This window comes from Podarcis cretensis (genome assembly GCF_951804945.1).
Source record: "Podarcis cretensis genome assembly, chromosome: 11".
NCBI classification, from domain to species: domain Eukaryota; kingdom Metazoa; phylum Chordata; class Lepidosauria; order Squamata; family Lacertidae; genus Podarcis; species Podarcis cretensis.
This window is the reverse complement of record NC_137180.1, coordinates 15395519-15410708: the sequence shown is the minus strand read 5'-3', so window position 1 is coordinate 15410708 and position 15190 is coordinate 15395519. Positions and strand designations below refer to the sequence as shown.

Here is a 15190-nt window from a genome sequence, read left to right as displayed (position 1 = left end):
ACACTGTAAGTTCTGGTGTCATTTTTATGCCTACTTGCTGCAGAAATCGCTACTTCTGCAACTTTTGCTGCACTCATCCCGGGCACCCGGTAACTGATCATCACGTTTAGAGCTTTCCTTTCACTTCAGACCAGCTCTTGGAAACATCGGCTAATCCTTTAAAGCAGCAGTTCTCAACCTGTGGGTCCCCAGATGTTGTTGGACTACAACTCCCATCATCCCTGAGCTCTGGCCTTGCTAGGTAGGGGTGTAGTTGTAGTTCAACAACATCTGGGGACCTACGCGTTGAGAAAGGCTGCTTTAAAGGGAGCAGCCATGTTGCTCGTTTTCATGTGCAGACAATAGGAAATGTATCTGCCTGACACCAGTCAGCTACAGTTTCAGGTAGGAGAAAGGCAATATCCTCGTTCACTTAATTAATTATAGAAGAAGTTGGGAGCTGCTCCAGGGTAGAGAAACGGGCTTTCACCAATATGTAACAGAGAAACATGGATCTCTCTGCACTGCCAAACAACAACCACCCCGACAAATTCCTGCAGCTAGACGTGAAATCCTTAGCAAAAACCTCCGTCTTTTTACAAACCTGGCTAGCAAATTTTCCAGACGCACATTTTACTGGGCAACAGCAATGGCACAACAGAGTCTATTCGCAGGTAAGTAGCTAAAGCTGCAGATTCACCTCTACTACCGGTAATTCAATAGTTTGTTGTACCTTTTACTGAGAACTTCACTGGACTGTGAAACCTTACATCCCATCTTGGGAACATCCCTGACTTAGCTTAGCTCCTGTGCTTTAGACTTAAGTGGCTTGATATTTTAAATTCATTTTTGCTGGCATGATCGTTACATGTTTTTGGTAGATATTGTTGTATGGCATTAAACTGGAGGGCTTCACAGTCAAACCAAACCTAAAGGAAGCAAATCTGAGGGGCGAGGGAATACACTTTAAAATGAAAGCTAGCAACCACTGATCAGTTGGTACCACTTCAAAACAATCACCAGTCCTCTCTGGTCTCTTCCCTATATGCTGTTTATCGAGCACTCATCCTGAATTTGCACAAATTTGCAAGGAAGTTATAGGATACCGGCAGATTATTGAGCATTCATCTTGTTGGTTTGCAGGGAGCTCATACAATGTCACGTCAAACAATTCTTACCCTACCTTTCTCCGGTGCAGCTCCCCATCACTTTTCCTATAGCCAAAAATCCAATTGGGGGCAGGCAGGCATGCAAATGTGTTATGCAACTTGACTTTACTGGTATGCCGTTGAATCTCACCCACAAAAGAAGCATCTGGAAGGAACCTTCAATTATGAAGGTTGTGACAGAGATGCTGTGTGGGAAAGAACCAGGGCTGGATTTAGGTTTGATGAGTCCCTAAGCTACTGAAGGTAATGGGGCCCTTTATATGTCCAGCTGTCCTTTGTCAACAAATTGTAGCTGTTTTTTGTGTTGAAAATATGCTATATGGTAATTTATGGACCTAGTAGGTATCTAAAGCCATTTGCACATGTTGCCATGCCACCAGTCCATGCAGAATGTAGGCACCCTATATACAGAAATGAGAAAACCAGTGATATTTTAGGGAGCGGGCTAGCAAACGGGGCCCATTACTTTACATCTAAGGAGCCTACACCACACAAAACACTGTTGCTGTAAGCAGATTTTAGTTTGTTTCTTTATCTTATATTTTGGAAATGTACATCCAGTTTTTTTCTTTAATTTTTTTTAGGCCCCCAAGAGAGTGGGGCCCTAAGGTATACAGTGGTAGCTTGGGTTACAGATGCTTCACGTTACATACGTTTCAGGTTACAGACTCCGCTAACCCAGAAATAGTACCTCAGGTTAAAAACTTTGCTTCAGGATGAGAACTGAAATCTTGCTCTGGCGGTGTGGCGGCGGCAGGAGGCCCCATTAGCTAAAGTGGTGCTTCAGGTTAAGAACGGACCTCCGGAACGAATTAAGTACTTAACCCGAGGTACCACTGTAGCTTGTTTAGCTTATACGTAAATCCAGCACTGGATAGAACACATGTTCCTTAAACACTAGCTCAGCTTATCTCACTTGTGTCACAAGAACACTTGGGACACATGTGTAGGGACCCTGAGTTCTGAGCACAGGACTTGAGACTTATTGCCACACAGCTCATGATGGCTGCTGAAAACGTTGATGTTGTCCACAGTAAGCCAAGTGTGCACATTCGCCAACATTCAGCCTTCAGCAGCATTCACTGTTTAGTGCTGTTTTTCAAGCACTTGCCAATGTGCCGAATCCTGCGCATGGCCATCTAGAAGAGACTTTAAATGCTTTCCCCACAGCAACCACACGCCCTTGGTTCGCACAACCCTTTAATAAAAGGGGTTTTCAGCAAGTGTTACACTAAAGTATTTGGATTTCTCTCCCTTCCCCCCTTCCCAGTGTATGTGTTTGGTACCTCATAATGCAGATCAATAAAAACTCTCAGGTTTCTCTTCACGGCTTAGAGGAGATTCCCTTTTTAAAAGAAGAAGAAGAAAGTATGGTCCAACCTGGCAGAGAGAGAGAGAGAGAGAGATGTGGGGCATTAAAAGAAACCCTATATTTTAAACCTTCAGAGAGCTTTCTGGGAGTATGTCTTATTGAAATGTAAAATTAAACAGAAACACATTCCTTGATAGGTCCAAACTTAAAGCCTGATCTTATCCATGCTAATTTAGGAATAAGTCTGACTGATTTCAGCAAGTTTTACTTGGAAATAATTACGTTTGAGATTGCCGCCTTAACTGTTAACACCCCCCCTTGTTTTAACGATCAAAAAATAAGGAGAAACTGCATATGTCTTTCGTGTTCCAGATATCAAAATAAACATGATGTACGCAGTGTGTAGAATGAATGCTTGATGAATAGCATGTTTTGTTTTAGGACGAAAGGCCTAATGAGGTTAAGGGTTAGTTAAGACCGGAATAGGAGAGGGGGTTTCGTGTTCCTTTTCAGAAGAGATGTGAGTGACCTCCGGGTTCCTGAAGTCATTAAACCCTGAAAGCCACCTAAATTCCCAGCCCTGGAATTCATTTTATTTTAACAAACACTTGCTTCTTAGGACTTGCTGCCTCCGTGCTGTGTTTGTGAGATTGTCACGACCTTTACCGAGAGATCATTCAGATTAATGTGCCCCCCCCTGTGCTTCTGAAAGTGCTTTCCTTTGCCTAAAAGTGTTTTCATTTATTTTCCACCAAATTCTGAGGCCGCCATGGCAGGTAACTCCGGTTTCAGACCAATTGTCTATCTTTTGACTTTTAAAAATATCTGCTTTGGGGGAGTCTATTTCCTCCCCTCTCATCTAATTTCAGATAATGGAAGGTAAAACCTGCCCAAGCCGTGTTGGCCTTTGCACTGAAAATGTTTGCTCCGCGAAAGAGAGAGCGGTCTTCCTTTTCTTTGCTAAACCACACACTTAGACTCCCTGGCCCCGATCCAACTACACACGTGCGGCAGCAGCTGGGCTTGTGCACAAGGATGCCTGTTAGAAACACAATAAGCCTGACAATTAGCTGTTTGGTGCTTCAGAACATATGGCCACTAGGTGGAATGACTACAATTAACCTTCTCTTTCCCCTAAACAAATTATACACCCTTTGTTTATCCACATGAAACCCATAGGAAGCAAACCTGTCTCATTATCATGCTGCAGGTGGCAATCTGAACCTGAAAGCTAGTCATTTTACCTATGGCCACCCAACAAATTCCAAGCTCAAACTGAACTTGTGCCCAGATCTCTCAGGTCCACACCACAATAGCATTGCAACTGGAGGGTGTGAGACTCTTACTAATAAAACCATGGCTGCAGATTAATCTTAAGAGATGTGATGTTCAGGCTCTTTCCTGGCAAGCAGCCACAAAAAAATCCTAGAATCTGACCTTTGTGCGTCTAGTCTAGGCCATTCATACCCTCCAAAGTGTCCCCATTTTCCACGGACATTCCTGGATTTACAGAAGCCGTCCCAGTTCCTGATTTGATCCCAGAATGTCCCATTTTTCCTTACAGAATCATAGAATCATAGGACACCCCTATTTTCATTGGAGAAATGGAGGAGGGGATGGAGTTATGCGACTCCTCCAAACCAAGGAGATAAGTAACTATACAACCTTTAGAAGACATCTGAAGGCAGCCCCATATAAGGAAGGTTTTTTTTAATGCTTAATGTTTTATTGTATTCTTATGTATGTTGGAACAGTGGCTGGGGCAGATGGATGGGGTATAAATAAAATGATGATTGAATAGGATATCCCTATTTTCATAGGAGAAATATTGGAGGGTATTCTATGCCCAGGGATGGAATAGCATGTGATTAACCTGGGGCATTTGGAAATACTAGTTTGGAGCAAGGAATGGATCTGTTACAATACCAAACAAGTCCTTTGCCACAAGAAGAAGACAAGACTTAAGTAAAGCACTAAACTTATGGTACAGCACTACCTAGCAGTTGGATGTGTTGCTTATATATTCATTACAGTAGATTTTCCTGTAGGTTATCCCTACAGTAAGAGAGCACATTGAGCCATACCATGCAGACTGGCATGAACCAACTAGGGCAACTGAATTACCCATCAAATATAGACTTTAGAAAGCCAAATTAAACACACGAACTTCCAGGAAAATTTGTAGCATCAGGATGTAAGAGGGTTGTGTGTGAACTGCAAAAAGCAGACATGAGTTGGCTAGAGGTCGTCTGATCCTCAGGTTCCAAAAAACAATTTCCTGCAGGCTTTCCCTTTAATGGTAAGCAATCAGAATTCCATGTGGAGGCTTTTATGATGCAAATAAAGTCGTAAGCTTCCTCCCTCCCTAGATTTAACCTCTGTAGTAGTCGCAGCGAGGACTGACTTCAATGCCCATCTTCTTGCAATGCTTCCACTTACGCTTGGACACACCAGCCAGTTTTACAGCCTGTGGACCAAGTCACATGGCCTGGGGGGGGGGCAATTATACTACTTTCTGGTCTGTCTTTGCTTTCGGTCCACATGTGCTTGGAGGTGCAGTTGCCTAAGCCACTCTACAAAGTGCGTATACTTGAACAACGTTGCTCATGGTGATGATAAAAAATGAGATCTGGATGCATCAAAGTTCTCAGACACCACCATGCAGCTGATCAGTAAGGACCAATGGGGGAGAAAACCCATTACTGAATGTGACCTACTCACCCCCCAAAAGTGGCTGAACTGAAACTAATTTACATCTTTGAAGACAAGACCTGCCCTGCTGAATCATCTCCATGCAAGCCAGTGTTCTACTTCTAATTGCAGCCAGCCAGATGCTTTTGGAAGGTCACAGAAGGCCAGACATTCCTGCATCGCCAGATGCTGTCCATGGCCCCTACGAAAAAGTTTCGTTCTTCTAACAATTGCTCTCACAATTCCACAAGAAATTTCAAACTCTGGCACTAATTCATCGTGTTAGGGGGCAGCCAATGTACCGTATTTTTCGCTCTATAGGATGCACCGGACCATAGGACGCACCGGACCATAGGAGGGGGAGAACGGGGGGGGGGGAATTCTCCCCCTCTCTGCTCAGCGCCCCTTCAGCAAAGCGGCAGGAGAAATGGAGCCCCTTCAGTTTCTCCTCCCGCTTCGCTGAAGGGGCGCTGAGCAGAGAGGGAAAACTATGCAGCGCCTCTCCAGCGAAGCGAAGCCTGGAGAGCAAGAGGGATCGGTGTGCACCGACCGCTCTCACTCTCCAGGCTTCAGGCGGCTATCCGCAAGCCTTTGGAGCACAGCGGGAACTCCTGCTGTGCTCCGAAGGCTTGCGGATAGCTGCCTGAAGCCCCCGGAGCACAGGGGGAGTTCCCGCTGCGCTCTGGGAGCTTCAGGCGGTTTCAGCAAAAGCAACACGAAGCCTCCGGAGCGCAGGGGGAGCTCTCCCTCTGCGCTTCGGAGGCTTCACATTGCTATCGCTGAAGCCAAGGAGCCTGCATTCGCTCCATAGGACGCACACACATTTTCCCTTATTTTTTGGAGGGGGAAAAGTGTGTCCTATGGAGCAAAAAATACGGTAATTCTCTTCAGACGTGGTTGGACTCCAACTTCCATCAGCTCTGGACAAAATGGTCTGTAGTCCAGGATAATGGGAACTGTAATCCAATATCATCTGCCAGGCACCACTGTGGCTACTCCTCTTTAACGGGGCGATGCCTTATACAGATCAGGCCAATTGTCTCTCTAACTCAGCACTGTCCATTTGAGCTGGACAACACCTGGTTTTCAACATAGTGATAGATCACCAGCTCAACATTGCAATATATATATATCACAATGTCTGAAATAAGGATGGATCTACGTAGAGGCATTGGCTGGGTTCACAGTTTTTCCTGCATTCTGATTTTTTCTGGTGCCTGCTCATGATTCACTGCCCCCTGCAGAAGGCAGGGGAGACTTGAGATGGCGGAGTTAACGGGTTGCAGGAATGGAGAGAAGCAGTGGCTGGCTTCAAGGTTTATCCCACATTGTGATTTTTGCATAGCACACACATGATTCGCAATATATTGCCAGGTCAATAAATATGAAACCCATATCACGATATGGTCTTCACAGTGGTTTTCGATGATATATCAATATATAGCCCAGCCTTACTGTCTATTCTAACTGCTACTAGTATTCAAGGCTCTCAGGACCCAGGGGTCTTCTTATTACCTGCTACCTGAGATGACAAGGATTGCACTGGGGCCCTTTTGTGTGCAGAACATGAGATCTGTCACTGAATAAATGATCCCTCTTATGGCCGTCCCCAGTGGTATGTGGGAGCACATCTGTGACCTAAGAGTGTACTAACACCACGGCACATTGTCTCTTAAGAGTACAGTGGTAGCTCTGGTTACTTACTTAATTCGTTCCAGAGGTCCGTTCTTAACCTGAAACTGTTCTTAACCTGAAGCACCACTGTAGCTAATGGGGCCTCCCGCTGCTGCTGCTGCGTCATCGGAGCACAGTTTCTGTTCTCATCCTGAAGCAAAGTTCTTAACCTGAGGTATTATTTCTGGGTTAGCGGAGTCTGTAACCTGAAGCGTATGTAACCCGAGGTACCACTGTACATCCTGATATCTGATTTTCTTCTTTCCCCCCAACACTTTTTAAAATAACCATCACACTCAGATCGCATTATTTTTATGCCTTTTTTCCACATCCATCTGCCACCCCACCCTAATAGCACCAGTAGTAAAACAGCCCTTCTTTTCCACGTCCAGTTTGCAAGCCTGAGACACCATTAGCATCTCTGAAGAACTTTAAATACATAATAGGGTGATGAAATGACGGCACACACACACACACACACACACACACACACACAAACACACACACGATAAGCTATTGCGGTGGTGCCATTTCAATTAGGCTCATGAAAGCTCGAGGGGGCAAACTACGATTCACAAAAGACACGCACGATAATCTGATCTGAGGATATGTCAGGGCTCAGAAATGGCATATGGAAACTGACGGGAGCTAAAACTGCAGCTGGCGGGCACTGCAGATCGATTCACTCCCTAGCAGTAGCCGAGGATAATTTTAGAGCTCTAAAACAGACTTGGCAACTTAGGCATGTGAAAGGGGTGTGAATGCCAGAATCCTCCTGCACAGCGTTTCTTATAACGATTTCCTTGCAATCTCTCTGGCTGCAATCCGAAAACAGACAGCAATTATTTCGCATTTGATTACATCTTTGTCTCTGCTTTGCAAGCATGGTGTGTGTACCTGCAACCCTTAATGGTGAACAATCAGAATTCCATCTGGTACGCAAGTATCTTCCCAGATAGTCTAGTTTAATCTTCCCATGATTGGCTCCCTCGCTTCTTCATCTGATTGGCTCTGAGAGACGCTGCTCATTGGAAGAAGCATCCTTTTCCTGCACGTCTTGCTTTTCAAACCATGACTTGCACCTGGGAAAATCTTGTGGAGCGTATTCCACAACTGATTTTGTTTTCTGCTTTTGAAGCAAGGGGAAAGGGAATGAGGGGTTTGCCTGATGCATGGTGGTGCAGGATCGCAGTTCACGGTCGTGGCTTCTGCTTGGAAACCGTAAACCTTGTCAGGAAGTCAACATTCTGTGAGTTTACACGTAGGAAAGAGGAAAAGGTGCTTTCTACTCTAGGTGCTTCGACCAGAAATCTATCAGAATCCAGATCCGTCAGTTTTCCCACTTCAAGATGCATCTGTGCCAGTATCGCCAACAGCAACAATTGTTTGATACAAACTCCCAGCTGGGGATATGTACTTGGTCCAATTATTGTTTGTTCCTTATTAAAATATTGACCCTTGCAGGAGCAGGAGAGAGAGAGAGAGAGAGAGAGAGAGAAATGGCTTCCAAATATAAAGAAATATATTTACTTCGGACTGTCTCAGTCTCAGTCAGTTTTATTGCACATAGCCAAAGGCTGCCGCAATGTACACAGAATTATTTGACAATTAAAAGAAAATATACTGAATTGGTAAAAAAAGACTAAAAACATTTGTATTATTAAAACATTACATACTCTAAACAAAGCTAAAAGTACCCCAATGTACAAATTAAAACATTAAACAATAAAATTCATAAGCTAAAATCATCACATGGTCACTAATGTTAAAAACAGTATCAATTAATACAGTGTGCAATTTATACTCAGAGTTTGGTGACAAAGATAGAGCATAGCCTGAGGTAGATAGATGGGATCAAATAAATTCGTCTCCTTTACAGTTAATGGCTACCTTGGCTATATAATTTGCTCTAATTTTCCTAGCAGCAGTTGCAAAAAGTGCTACCCACCAGGTCACATACTTATCTGTGTCTGCAAGGAGATATAACATCATGTCAAGGGGGTTCTGGTCAGGGGACCCTGTCATTATAGGTACCAAAAATCTTTTTCTTGCATCATTATATAACGGACAGTGCAAGATATAATGCATAAGGTCCTCTACTTCAGAACATCCCCTAATGCAAACACGTTCGTTTTTTGGTATGCCTCTGTGTCTCCCATCTCTATAAGCAGAGCTTATTGTATTTAGTCGTAGCTCTGTAAAAGCTTTTCGAAGCTGTGCAAATACTTCAGACTGAGGATGGCATACACAGGAAGGGGACAGTTGGCGGAGCGGGATCCCTGCATGAAAGACAGGGTAGAAAAAGGTCTCTCAGACTGAGAGACCAGGAGAAGAAGTAGGCTTAGGTGGGAGATGGGAAGGTCTACTCTGTGTGTAGATAAATAATTGGATATGTATATACAGTTATTTTATCTCTCTTTCTCTCCTTTTTTCTTTTTTAAATTTATTATGTTTTGTAAATTAGGTTGATTTTTGGATTTTATGTTGAATTTTTTTAGCAAAAATATTATAAAAAGTAAAATTAGGCTCGTGGCATCTATTAATTAAGTACTGCATAATTAGCACCGAGGTGTAGTACTATGAACAAATAAGGAGAGAAATTTGCATCCTTTACCGAGTACGAAAAGTGGGTAGTAATAATGTATTTGGACATTATTGATGGAAACCCCATTCAGGCATTATTTACAAAGGCAATATACCACATGAAGGAAAAAGAAGAGACAAAGTAAATATCCCCCATACACAAGAATGGATGGCAAGAGGGACTGCTTTTTTAAGAAGAAACGAAAGGTTGGGGAAGGACTGGGAACAAAGTCATCTTTTTAAGCACCATCCAACTGAAATAGCTTAAATATACATGATATAATTGATTCACGTAGCTTTTATTTGCAATGCATCTCCTGTGCCCAAAAAAGGCTAAAGTCCCAAATTTGTTCAGAACAACAGTGGCGTACCTGCATACCATAGTGAAATCGAATGTTGGTGGGGGACCCCTGTAATTACTGGAGTCTAGTCATTGGGATGGGACGCAGGTGGCGCTGTGGGTTAAAGCCTCAGCGCCTAGGACTTGCCGATCGAAAGGTCGGCGGTTCGAATCCCTGCGGCGGGGTGCGCTCCCGCTGCTCGGTCCCAGCGCCTGCCAACCTAGCAGTTCGAAAGCACCTCCGGGTGCAAGTAGATAAATAGGGACCGCTTACCAGCGGGAAGGTAAACGGCGTTTCCGTGTGCGGCTCTGGCTCGCCAGAGCAGCGATGTCACGCTGGCCACGTGACCCGGAAGTGTCTCCGGACAGCGCTGGCCCCTGGCCTCTTAAGTGAGATGGGCGCACAACCCCAGAGTCTGTCAAGACTGGCCCGTACGGGCAGGGGTACCTTTACCTTTACCTTTTTAGTCATTGGGATGGCAGTAAGGCAGTGCGCCATTTACCTAACAGTCAACTGATTTGAGGCCTGTCTGTTTTACAATCGGGTGGTGTATGATGATGATGATGATAATAAAATATTTATTATTTATACCCCGCCCATATGGCTGGGTTTCCCCAGCCACTCTGGGCGGCTTCCAACAAAACACTAAAATACAATAACCTATTAAACATTAAAAGCTTCCCTAAACAGGGCTGCCTTCAGATGTCTTATAAAAGTTTGGTAGTTATTTTTCTCTTTGGCATCTGGTGGGAGGGCGTTCCACAGGCGGGTGCCACTACCGAGAAGGCCCTCTGCCTGGTTCCCTGTAACTTGGCTTCTCGCAGTGAGGGAACCGCCAGAAGGCCCTTGGCGCTGGACCTCAGCGTCCGGGCAGAACAATGGAGGTTCAGTTGCTGGGTCAGGCAGGCTACTACACAAGAAAATCCCTTTGCGGGCACACGCACTAAACCCTGTCTGTGGTGCCTACCCTTTTCCCCAAAGAATGAGACCAGGGTATGGGTTCAAATTTGCCACAACATTATTTAGCTTCAGAAATGGGAAACTTGGCACAGGCCTTGGCAGGTAACCCTCTCAGCCCATCTGGCTGAGGATATGCAGGCAGGTGAGGTCCAGTGAGAGGGGACTGTGAAGCACAAACTTACACAGCATGCCCTTCCAGTAACCTCGTCCTGGGAGTTTGACCTACATGCCTGGAAGGAAGAAAACTGAAAGAGGCTTGGACAAAGGGGTCAGGCTCTTTTCTTTGGCCTTAGCCCCACCCCACCCGCGGCAGGCCGTCCATTGTCCTCCCTGGCCGAGGGCGGGTCAAAGGCCAGCCCAAGAAGGTGGGAGGCACCCGCCCAGGCCCGCCCACCTGTGGGGAAGGGAGGGTGGAAATTCCTTCAGAGCAGAAAAGCATGCCAGCTGAAACAGTGTGCCACCCTCTCATAAAAAAGGATAGGCAAAAGCAGCAAGTGGTCCTGATAGGGACGTTTCAACCTCTCTTGAAGATGGGGGCATCAGACAGCAGATTCACCTCCCTAATTTCTTTGCCCTCTTATGCCACAACTGAGAGGACAAGGGAGACAGAGCAGTTGAGGCAGTCAGCTCATCACTTGGCCGGCTGAATCAACCATTGTCCCCCACCCTGCTCCCTTTGGGCTCGTTCTGTGGGTTGCTTCCCTCTTTCACACTGGCAAAAAAATAATAAATCCAAAAGAATCTTCTCAATCTACAGGCTACTTCATGCGACCTGTTAATTAAGCATTCATCCTGATCTGTTTGCACAAAGTTTTTTTGTGTGTGTGAACATGTTTAGTGTTTATGGAGCATTTGTTCTTATTTTTATGCTGGGAGGTTGCACAGCAATGAACATGCAGCCGTATTTCTGAGTTGCTTGTGGGGTATTTATCTGGGGTTCATATCTGTCATTTGTTCAGTGCACACTTTTCAGCACATTTCCTCATCACTTTCCTAACCACAAAAAAGAAAAAAATATGAAGTTTGTCTGTTTGTTTAAGCAGATTCAGTGTTCTAGGACAATAATATGCTTTAATATTCTTTAACTGTGCAAAGCTAAATTCCTGGCATGAACTTGAATTTCTGCTGCAAAATGCTGATAGTCTGGAGGAAACCTGTAATTCAACTTATTAATGTGTAATAACCATTGTCTTTTGTGAAATTAATGATACCTGGCTAAAGTTTGGGGTTTTGAACTGGGAACTTTGAATTGGCATTCCACTTCCAGGGTGAAAAGTAATAGGAACTCTCTCGCTTTGGTGATGATGAATAAGGAAATATTCCTGCCTGGTGTCAGCTTTGGCTGCATATGTAGGTAAATTGCTGCTTTAAAATAATGTGCTTTGGCATCAGGTTGCTTTGTATTCATCTATATCTGAATTCCATGAATAATTGTTGAATCTTAGTCAAGCCTTTCTTGTGACCAGGTTCTTAAAGAACTTTTCAGATTCTTATAGTAATTTGACCATATTACAAGAACAAAGATGACTGTTCCTCTCAATAGAAGATTTTCAAAGCTATGAGGATTAGCTGATAATTACTGTAAAGGGCTTTGTTAAGCTCCAGAGGAAGTCTGTGAAATAATATGCTCTTAGGTAAATGTTGATGACAGCCTTCATCCTTTTCGTATGTGTCTCTTCCAGAGAGAAAAGAAAAATTTACGTGAGCAGCCTGTCGTGGAAGTGAGTGAGCCCCATCCTGCAGCGATAGATAAAGCTCTTGGAAAACACATTACACCGATCACCTTGAAATCAACCATCAAAAGAAATCCTCTTTACAGTGATGTCTTCCCTGATGACAGCTGGAAGGAAGGGAAAAAATACCCATCCTGGACTGTCCAAGACTACGACAGACATTCCTTAAACTCTAGCCTGGCTCACTATCTAAAGGTACAGTTCCGCAAAATCGCATCTGCCCCCACAAAAAAAATATACTGGGGTTGGTAATGTGATGCCCATAGACACCCATAGAGACCTTCCCTGATTCACACATGTCCTATCCCCACAGCTGAAATTAGACATGAAAGAAACATTCTGTTTCAGCCAAGTCAATAGGTTGGGGTAATGCCAGCAACACTTTCTCTGGTTTGCAAATATAAGCATGGGCCCCAAAAGGCTGGCAACCCCAGAACTACACTGTTTTATTTGTGCCTGAGATACTGGACATTTAAGATACTGGGGAAATTGGGTACCGCACAGAGCAAAGGGAGCACTAAGCTTTGGGACTGCTTGCAGAAGCCCAGATCCTAAATTTTGGCTCTGTGAATGGAAAGCGCTTCCATTCATGGAAGGAAAGTTGCACTTATGGGAGGGGTCGTTCTGTGAATGGAGTAAGTTTCTATCGACAGCACAAAAAGCCAGGATGCAAATCAGATTGTGTTTTCCTTCTTTCTAAATTGTTTATTGTTGCTCCATTAAGCTTCCATGTCAAAGACAGGATTCTAAAGTTTCACAAGTAATGTAAACTGGTCAATCACACTGAGTCGGCTGTGCACCTTTTTTAGGTATGAAGGTGCCCGCCCCCATCTAGCCCTCATGCTACTAAGTGGAAGCGTCTCAGCCATGGGTAGGCAGACTAAGGCCCAGGGGCCAGATCCGGCCCAATCACCTTCTAAATCCGGCCTGCGCACGGTCTGGGAATCAGTGTGTTTTTACATGAGTAGAATGTGTGCTTTTATTTAAAATGCATCTCCGGGTTATTTGTGGGGCATAGGAATTCGTTCATTCCCCCCCCCCAAAAAAAAATATAGTCCGGCCCCCGACAAGGTCTGAGAGACAGTGGACCGGCCCCCTGCTGAAAAAGTTTGCTGACCCCTGGTCTGAACTGTTGCAGGTTGGACCCTTGGACATATCTGGGGTGGCCATAGTTCATTTTTTGGTGGCAGCCAAAATATATTCAACTGCATGATGTTGTTGTTGTTGTTTATTGTCTATGCACAAGAAAGAACCCAGTCATTTTTCTTGCAGGAAAACCCAAACGATCTGCAGTACTGGTTGGAAGATATTTACACACCAGGATATGACACCCTGCTGAAAAAGAAGGAGAGAGAAAGGAAACACTCGCGATGTTGCCTCATTGCGCTACTCCTGACATTGCTGGTTTGTGTCATCATAACAACGGTGACAGTTTGTGTTCTGTTTACCTGATACAGCCAAATTCAGCCAATAAAAGTTTCTGGACAATGCTTTCCTTTGAAAAAAATTTTTTTACTGGAAACTGCAATCTGTAGTTTTGTTTTCATCAAAGGGCTAGAAACATCACACAGCATAGCTGGTTGTCTTTCAAAAGCCACAGTGATTCCAGCATTGCAATCCATTTTTTAAATCAACAGCAAGGTACCTCTTAAATGTGATGACTTTTAGATTACACCTTGAAGGAAAATCTTCTGTACTGAATCTGTCAAAGGCAAGTGGGTCATCGATTGATTCAGTCTCCTCAGCGGTAACTCTGAATAGAGCCAGCAGAATCCAATCTATCTTGTGCCTCTAAGGCAAGGGTAGCCAACATGGTGCCCTCCATATATTCTGGACTAGAAATGCCAATCTCTTTGATGGGATCATCATGCTGGCTGGTGCTTATGGAAGGTGTAGTCCAACAACCACTGCGGGATTTACATATAAGCTAAACAAGCTTTAGGGACGCGGGTGGCGCTGTGGGTAAAACCTCAGTGCCTAGGACTTGCCGATCGTATGGTCGGCGGTTCGAATCCCCGTGGCGGGGTGAGCTCCCATCGTTCGGCCCCAGCTCCTGCCCACCTAGCAGTTCGAAAGCACCCCTAAGTGCAAGTAGATAAATAGGTACCGCTTTATAGCGGGAAGGTAATGGCGTTTCTGTGCGCTGCGCTGGTGCTGGCTCGCCAGAGCAGCTTCGTCACGCTGGCCACGTGACCCGGAAGTGTCTGCGGACAGCGCTGGCTCCCGGCCTCTTAAGCGAGATGAGCACGCAACCCCAGAGTCGGACACGACTGGCCCGTACGGGCAGGGGTACCTTTACCTTTAAACAAGCATTAGCACCCCACTCTCTTGGGCCCCCCCCCAAAAAAATTTAAAGGGAAAAATCCTGGATGTACATTTCCAAAATATAAGATAAAAAAACAAAATAAAATAAAACCTACATAACTATTAGGTCCATAAGTTACCATATAGCATATATTCAATGAAAAAAAAAGTGACAATTTGTTGTTGACAAAGGACAGCTGGACATATAAAGGGCCCCATTACCTTCAGTAGCTTAGGGCCTCATGAAACCTAATTCCGGCCCTGCCAATAACCTCTGTCAGGCATCAGCTCAGAGTCATTTCTACTACAGTTTTCCACAGTGCCCAACTCCACCAGCAGAACAGCCCACCTATATTTTTGCTCCTCAACAAATAGAATTCAGGGCCATGTTTCCTCTGAATATGGAGACTCCATCTTTAGCTAACTTGGGAAATGGCCAGCCCT

At 44.7% G+C, this 15190-nt stretch overlaps 1 protein-coding gene across 1 annotated transcript; it reads left to right on the top strand.

Moving 5' to 3' along the window:
- The first annotated feature begins 363 nt into the window (after positions 1-363).
- On the top strand, positions 364-13895 carry MINAR2 (membrane integral NOTCH2 associated receptor 2). Its single transcript, XM_079995873.1, has 3 exons — positions 364-653; positions 12392-12637; positions 13715-13895. Exons 1-3 carry the CDS (start codon positions 489-491, stop codon positions 13892-13894), a joined length of 591 nt encoding a protein of 196 aa, XP_079851999.1. The 5' UTR covers positions 364-488; the 3' UTR covers position 13895.
- The last annotated feature ends 1295 nt before the right edge of the window (positions 13896-15190 follow it).

Excerpts from the sequence above, each read along its gene's own strand:
- MINAR2 (XM_079995873.1), top strand. The coding sequence starts at position 489 with ATGGATCTCTCTGCACTGCCAAACAACAACCACCCCGACAAATTCCTG. Across the intron at positions 654-12,391 it reads ACAACAGAGTCTATTCGCAG|AGAGAAAAGAAAAATTTACG; the intron begins GTAAGTAGCTAA and ends TGTCTCTTCCAG. Across the intron at positions 12,638-13,714 it reads GCCTGGCTCACTATCTAAAG|GAAAACCCAAACGATCTGCA; the intron begins GTACAGTTCCGC and ends TTTTTCTTGCAG.